Genomic DNA, 7,863 nt, shown 5'->3' with positions numbered 1-7,863 from the left:
CGAGGGTTTCTTCCGGGTAAGCATCATGCTGCCTAGATCGCATCTTGCGATCTAGGCGATACACGTTTATTCGTTGTTCAAGCGTTGCTCGTGCTCGAAGCCTTGTTGATGGCGAGCAACGTAGTTATCATAGATGTGTTAGGGTTAGCATTGTTTCATCGTATCATATGCTTTCGTCCATGCAACCCTTAGACGTCTAGCCGCCCTTACACCTATCTTAGGTGTAAGGGCGACACCTCGCTTGATCATCATTTAGTAGATCCGATCCGTTATGATTGCTTCTTGTTCTTCAAGGATTAGTTTAATATCTGCATAGTTAGGCCTTGCAAACGGGTTGAAGGATCCAGTAGCACGTAGGGTGTAGTTTGCTAACCCTAGATGAGATGTTCCGGGGATCAACTTCATGTTGGTTTTTAGGCCTTGTCTAGGGTCGGTTTATTATCACCGTGCGTGGCTGCCAGGCTCAATCACGCGTAGGATGTTCCGATTATGTGGTGAAAACCCTAAATCGTCGTAGGTCGTTTTAGCTTTATATTGATCAAGCGGGACCACCATTTATCGTATACCTCATACGAATCATGGGTGGATCGGCTCCTTGAGCCGATTCACGGGACAACCTCGATAGCCGATCGAGGCTCGTATTTAATGTTTACGTGTATGCCATGCGAGAAACTAAGCGAAGCAAATCCATCACCTTCACGACCAGGTATAGGTCAGGTGGCACGCCCTTGCACCAACATCGGACGTGCGTGCCGAGGCTTTGCGGGCCGTCGCTCGAGGGACCAGGGCCAGCCGCAGTCCTGGGAGCCTCCCGGCTCTACTGTGTTGCCCGTCGTTGCTCGCCGGTGGGTTTCTGACCGCAACAATACCGAGTTCGCAATTCATCACCAATAACGAAAGTGCTTCGGTCCAAAAACATCCCTTTAACTTTTATGAGTCCCTTCCACAAGGGAGGGTCCATAGGTTTAAATTAGCCTGTACTTGAGATAAATTTTGTGACACACATATTTACTATGTAGCGACTCTTACCACACTATCCTTATCGAGTAGTTTAAGTAGTCATATGCTGATTAAACACCTTTTCTTTATATCCAACACCTCAATGTGCAGACCGCTTTTGTCTTTGGGACGACAAGCGATGTTCCATTTCATCAACCAATATTTTTCTTAATTTGGTCACTTTGTGGAAAAATAAATCTTGACCGATAAAAGTCTAATATTTGCTTTAGCCCTTTAGGTAATTAAAATATAAATAATAGAAACATCAGAAGACTGCGGTATAATTTATTAGTACAAGCTGATATATATATATATTTCCAATAAAACACATTTCTACCCTACTTTTAATTACTAATAAAACCCTTACAGGTTCAGCATATAGAAGTATTTGCTGGGATACCAGCATATAGAAGTGGGACAATTAGGATATATGACATTGAATTTTATTTGACTTTTATTATTCTACTCTCTACTTTTCTTTTTTCCTTTTAAAAAAATCTGAATTCGATTATCCCACTTGTCCCGCTTCCACATCTGACATCCCTATACGAAACGATCAAAATTTTTTTAACAACCGAGACAACCTATATGCATGTGAGAAAAGGGAAGGGGTCCGATCATTGCATACGGAGTGCAGCAGAGCGTGCCTCATCATGCCTTGAATCATGTAGTATAGTTATTGGTTGGTCGATAAATTGATGCAACTTATAGCGATGTGGCACCAAACATAGCTATAGCGTGCTGGCCTTAAAGAGACAGATCGATACTACTTAAGCTTATGAATATGCATGCATAAATACGAGACACCCTACCACCAGTTGATCATGAGTTCATCACTTTCTTTACATTTACAATTCAATCTCTAGCTAGCTAGAATACTCTAGCAGTCGAGCCTCGAGGTTGATCGACGATGGGGTTCGTGTCGTTGCTGGTGGTGGCATTGATGCCGGTGATGGAGGTGCTCCTGGTGGTCCTCCTCGGCGCCTATCTCGCCTCTGGCCGGTGCAACCTCCTCACCGCGGCCGCCCGCGCCGACATCAACCGCGTCGTCTACGCCGTCTTCACGCCCGCGCTCATGCTCGCCAGCCTCGCCAGGACCGTCACGCTCCAGGACGCCATTTCATGGTCCCTTGCATTCTTACTGCTCCCGGCTTTATAATTGACAACCAATTCGCAAAAAAAAAAGAAGCATGACATGCGTGATCACTGGAATTCAGGTGGTTCATGCCAGTGAACATCGGGATCATCTTCCTGACCGGCGGAGTCCTCGGATGGGTGGTGGTGCTCCTGCTGCGGCCGCCGCAGCACCTCCGGGGGCTGGTCGTCGCCTCCTGCTCGGCCGCAAACTTTGGGAACTTGCTGCTCATCGTGATCCCGGCGGTGTGCCGGGAGGACGGCAACCCGTTCGGCGGCGGCGACGTGTGCACTGACCGAGGCCTCTCCTACGCCTCATTCTCCATGGCGGTAACAATTCACTTCTCACTTCTCAATGGTCAATGCATCATATGGATTTGATAACATGCAGTTTAACGATCGATCAATATAAGTAGTAACTAAGATACATGATCGATGCTAGCTCGGAGGACTATACATCTGGACTCACACGAACAGCGTGATGAAGAGGTCCAGCGAGCTGTACCGCAAGACCATGATCACACACGAGGTTCATGATCCCAAGGACTATTTGGTGAGGTCAGAGGAAGAGCCCTGCAGGAAACAAGACGCCGAGGAAGACGACGGCGACGAGGAGGAGGGGGTTGTCTCGCTACCATCGGAGAGCAGCTCTGGCGTCCATGAGAAGGAACAGCGCCCAACTTTTTCACTAGTTTCACTGTTTCAGTACTGCTCCGAAAGAACTGTCCTGATTCTGAATTAATTTTCTCACATGCAGTTACTGGCGCCGTTGCTGCCTACTGGTGACCACCAACGTTCCGGTTGCAGCAATAACACGAGCGGCAACAGCATGTGGGACAAGCTGAAACATGGCGCCCACCAGATCGTCGAGGAGCTCACCGCGCCGCCTACTGTCGGTGCGGTAAGTTCACTGTCACAAGATGCAGAACGACTATATAATATATATGCATTCTCTTTGTCATTGTCGCCGCTGTCGTCATGAGTTCTGAGCAGATCACCACCCTCAGAGGAGGCAGATATGTCTGGAGCATAGAAGCTGAAATGAGCTCTCTAGCTAATTGCAAGGTGCTGGGCTTCATTGTTGTGGTAGTGCCCTGGCTGAGATCTACATTTGCCGGCAAAACGCTCCCCTGCTGGTCGTGCAAAACTCGCACAAACTACTTGCATTTGGCCTTTCTTTTTATCAATTCCATTAAACCAATTGGTAAATATATTTGTGATATTGGCTGGAGGTGGTGTATTAAAAGTAAAATAGACAATTCTACGTATAAAGGGAGCGGAAGGACATGAAATAAGTAAATGTTCGACGCATTTTTTACAACCACACAAATTCCATAGCTAGATTATCCGTTGTGAGCAAAACATTCTTAGGAAGAATCCACGTAATGATCTTTTTTTAGAGGCACCTTCAGCTTCAACACGTATTTTAGAAGTAACCTACAATTGACACTTATAAAGTATGCATACATTGATTTGACCATAAAAATGCCCAGATTCAGTTAGCTTTCAATTAAAAGTATCAGTCTCTTCAGAAAGATGAAACCCATCAATCTCTAAACTCAATGAAGCCATGCACTCAGCTTGTTCCCTGTCAAGGATCACCTAAAACATATGGTTAGCAGTACCTCCGATGGAACATTGGAAACCATAATATGTTTATGTTGGACAATATTATACAAAGATGAGTATTACTGAGCTAATGGATGGTCCCCTAGCCATGTTTCTTCCTAAAACCGAGTGCTCAATCCATCACCAATGATGAAGGGCTTCAGTTAAAAAACGTCCCTTTAACTTTCACGAGTCTCTTTGAGAAGGAAAATTCAGTAGGGTTAGCCTATACTTGAGATAAAAACTTATGACGTAGTAGACATTTATTACTCCATCTTTCTCAATTAACTGACTTAACTTTATCTAAATATGTATGTATTTTTAGATAAAGTTGAGTCAATTAATATGGAATGAATGTGGTATGAAGCAATTCCCATCATGCTCATCCTTATTGAATAGTTAGTTTAAACAATCACCTGCTGAGTGAAAACTTGTTCTTTATATTGAGCACATCATGCCTAGGTCGTCTTGGTCTTTGGGCGACAAATGATGTTCCATTTCGTCAACCGATACTTTCTCTTAAATTGATCACTTTGTCAACACAAAAATTGAACCGATAAAAGTGAAGATAAATAGAAACATCGGAAAACTTGGACATAATTTAGTAGTACAAGCCGGTCTCTCCGTCTCTCTCTGTAGGAGAGTAGATTTGCCTAGCTAGAAAACCAACCGTCTTCTAATGGCTTTCATCATTATCATGCATCCATTTGACCATGATGAAGGCAAAGTCGGTTGCCAACTCTTGGGTAGATCTCTCCCCCATAATCTAGAGACTAGAACTTACGGTGGAAATAACTCATATGTTAGATATGGCAGATGAGTATAGAAGCTGAAATGAACTCCCTAACTGACAGGTGCTAGGCTTCATTGTTGGGGTAGTGCCATGGCTGAGATCTACATTTGTCGGCAACGACGCCCCCCTGCGGGTTGTGCAAGACTCGCTCAAACTACTTGGGTATGCAAATGCAGTGTGTCTCATGTCCAGTTTACAGTTCAAACAGTGTGTGAAAAGTAGTATATATATGGATGATGATTGTTGAAATTCTCGTTTCATGCAGAGATGCCGCCGTACCCTGTGTCACCCTCATCCTCGGTGGAAACCTCACTAAAGGTACGACTCTGAGTGACTCTTCGTGCAGGCTTACCTGGACTTTACACTGGCATTTGGCAGTTGTCTGAATGATGGTGTCGTCGCTCGTCAGGCGTGCGCAAGACGACGGTGTCGCGGTGGGTGATCGCGGCGATCATCTGCGTCCGGTACGTGATCCTGCCCATGGTCGGGGTGGTGGTGATCAAGTCGGCGCGCACACTCGGCTTCCTGCCGCCGGACCCGCTGTACCAGTACGTGCTGATGCTCCAGTTTGCCCTGCCTCCCGCGATGAGCATCGGCACCATGGCCCAGCTCTACGACGTCGCCCAAGAGGAGTGCTCCGTCATCTTCCTGTGGACATACCTCATGGCCGCCCTTGCGCTCACCGCCTGGTCCACCGTCTTCATGTCAATCCTCGCGGCCTAGACATCCGAAATTCAACCTGGCTTTGCTGCCACCAACATGTAGTTCGTCTATGGGTTTTTTTCTTCAAAAAAACCGGGTCTCTACCTACATTTATGAGGTCACCAATCTGAAAGCAACAATATTTCATAGGATGATCATACAATTACGGATGTAAAGTACTCCTATTAATCAACCATGGAGAATACCAGTGGTGAATCTAGGATTTTACGTTAGGGTGAGACAACTACACAATTTTTTTCCAATACCTTTATATGTACATGTGTTTACAGTAAAGCGCAACGAAAATAGAAAAAACTAACAACCAAAGGCGGCATAAACTCAACGATTATGTCTCGGTGGATAAAGAATACACATACCCGCAATTTTCAAGTAGCGGCGGCAATGGCAACAGTGAGGCATATTTAAATGGAACAGAAGTTTGCTCTTCCACGGCAAGATATGCAATCTTCTTTGCTGCATGTTTCTTAAAAAGATGAAATATTTCAACCGTTCTGCAATAAAAAAAATACAAACTAATTAATCAAACATCTATTTCCATATTCTTTGATCACTAATGAAATCACTGTCGCAAATCTATGATGAAAAAAGGTGCAGAATTAAAGAAGAGAAATGGGACATGGAGCTAGTACCTAGCACTACCAGTCCCGCACCGGACGCCTTGAGAGTATGGTTCCTAATTTACCGGTGCATGACTCGACCTGATCTAGAAAGAAACTTGACTGCTTAGAGCCTCCACCGGCGCGCTCCAAATAGTCACCGGCAGGGATGCCGGCACTGCTGTATGGGGGGCGCCGACAGTGCATCCTTTATTTTGGGGACGCTGTTCCCACACCGGCGCCTCCCATATGGCGGCCCTCAAAACTTTTTTTTTCGATTTACATATTTTGAAATAACATATCACTCACATTTTATTGATACCATATTCAATTATTCATACAATCACATAAATAGTACTTAAATTATTCAAACAATCAAACAAATGGAAATTAAATTATTCATGGAATCAAACAAATGGAATTTAAATTATTCATACAATCAAGCACATAGAAAATAAATGATGCATTGTTGGCGGCTCCTCTCCTCGCCCACTGATGCGCAGATCCACCTGAAGTTGAGCACGAACACCTGCATCTCGAATTTCATGATGCATGTGAAGAAAAGCGGCACATTCTTGGGATGCATGCTCTACCTCGGCAAGAGGCTCTTGATAATCAAATGGTTGATCATCATGCACAGGTTCATCACGCTCGCTCTCAATGATCATGTTGTGCATGATCACACATGCGTTAATCACCTCCCACATCTGAGACTCAGACCAAGTGAGAGCTGGGTACCTGACAACGGCGAAACACTGCTGAAGCACCCCAAAAGCATGCTCAACATCCTTGCGAGCTGCTTCCTGACATGTTGCAAAATAAACGTCCATCTCCGAAGCTGGAGACGGGATTATTTTCACAAATTTAGCATATGTCGGGTAGATACCATCAGCTAGATAGTACCCCTTGTTATATGCGTGGCCGTTTACCTCAAAGTTCAGGGCAAGAGCTTGTCCCTCGGCTAGCTTGGAAAATACCGGAGAGTGCTGCAACACGTTGATATCATTGTTTCTTCCTGCCATTCCAAAAAATGCATGCCAAATCTAGAGGTCATGGTCTGCCACCGCCTCAAGAATGACACCGTACTCACTCACCAGTATGCCCCTTGTAGATCCCCTGCCAAGAAAAAAGGCAATTCTTCCAGCCCCAGTGCATGCAGTCAATGCTTCCGAGCATCCCAGGAAACCCTCTTGCTCCAGCTTTTTCCAGGATCTGAGCTGTATCATTTGCCCTTGTTCCTCACAAATAGTCTTTAGCAAACACCGCTATGGTGGCTCGGCAAAACCAGTAGAGAGTCTTCGAACATGTCGACTCCGCCATCCGTAGATAGTCATTGGTTGTATCTGGAGGAGCTCCATATGCAAGACAACACATTTCAGCAGTGCACTTCTGAATTGAGGTGAAGCCCCACAAATCTGTGCAATCTTGGTTGGCCATGAAGTAGTCGTCGTACTCCCCGACGCCGTAGACAATCTTCATGAACATATCCGTCTTCATCCTAAACCGGCGCCGAAATTCCTTCGGCGAATGAGTCGCATCGTCGTTGAAGTAGTCGGCGTCAAGCAGCATTGCGCCGGCTTGACGATGCGACCGAAGCACGGCGAAGAAAGGCTAGCGAACGCGTAACATACTCGTCAGAATCAGTTGTTGTTGTTGCCGTCGGACAACCTCAGCGTTATGTTCCTCCGTGAACAGTTGTACCATCATCTCGTCGTTACTATCCATCGCGGCAATCCGACGAACACCTTGCGGGCGGGGGGGGGGGGAGGGGTTTGCCGCGGTGGCGGCGAGCTCTGTTCTGGGCGAAACATCGGCCGCCGGTCGAGGGGGTGGCGGCCGTGTCGATGGACGGTGGTTCATGGACAGGCGGCGGTGTCTATTGCAAGCAGGGAGGGTGCGATGGCGACAACGACGATCTAGAGGGGTGGGAGTCGGCTCGGGCGTGGGTAGGAGGTAGGGAAAGCGGTGCAGGAGGAGCCCGCTCGGTTTCTAACGTACCGCGAGGCGCCG

At 46.3% G+C, this 7,863-nt stretch overlaps 1 protein-coding gene across 2 annotated transcripts; it reads left to right on the top strand.

The window, feature by feature from the left end:
- Positions 1-1,860: 1,860 nt before the first annotated feature.
- LOC124653537 (protein PIN-LIKES 7-like) lies at positions 1,861-5,638 on the top strand. Of its 2 annotated transcripts, XM_047192592.1 has the most exons (8): positions 1,861-2,124; positions 2,217-2,463; positions 2,576-2,800; positions 2,891-3,034; positions 4,596-4,696; positions 4,800-4,852; positions 4,944-5,302; positions 5,334-5,638. In XM_047192592.1, the coding sequence occupies exons 1-7, from the start codon at positions 1,910-1,912 to the stop codon at positions 5,255-5,257; spliced, it is 1,299 nt and encodes a 432-aa protein (XP_047048548.1). In that variant the 5' UTR covers positions 1,861-1,909; the 3' UTR covers positions 5,258-5,302; positions 5,334-5,638. The 2 variants fall into 2 exon arrangements, with proteins under 2 accessions (XP_047048548.1, XP_047048547.1); XM_047192591.1 differs by having other exon boundaries at positions 1,862-2,124; positions 4,944-5,637.
- The last annotated feature ends 2,225 nt before the right edge of the window (positions 5,639-7,863 follow it).

This window comes from Lolium rigidum, chromosome 5 (assembly GCF_022539505.1).
Source record: "Lolium rigidum isolate FL_2022 chromosome 5, APGP_CSIRO_Lrig_0.1, whole genome shotgun sequence".
In the NCBI taxonomy this organism is placed as follows: Eukaryota; Viridiplantae; Streptophyta; class Magnoliopsida; order Poales; family Poaceae; genus Lolium; species Lolium rigidum.
This window is presented reverse-complemented; position numbering and strand designations above follow the sequence as displayed.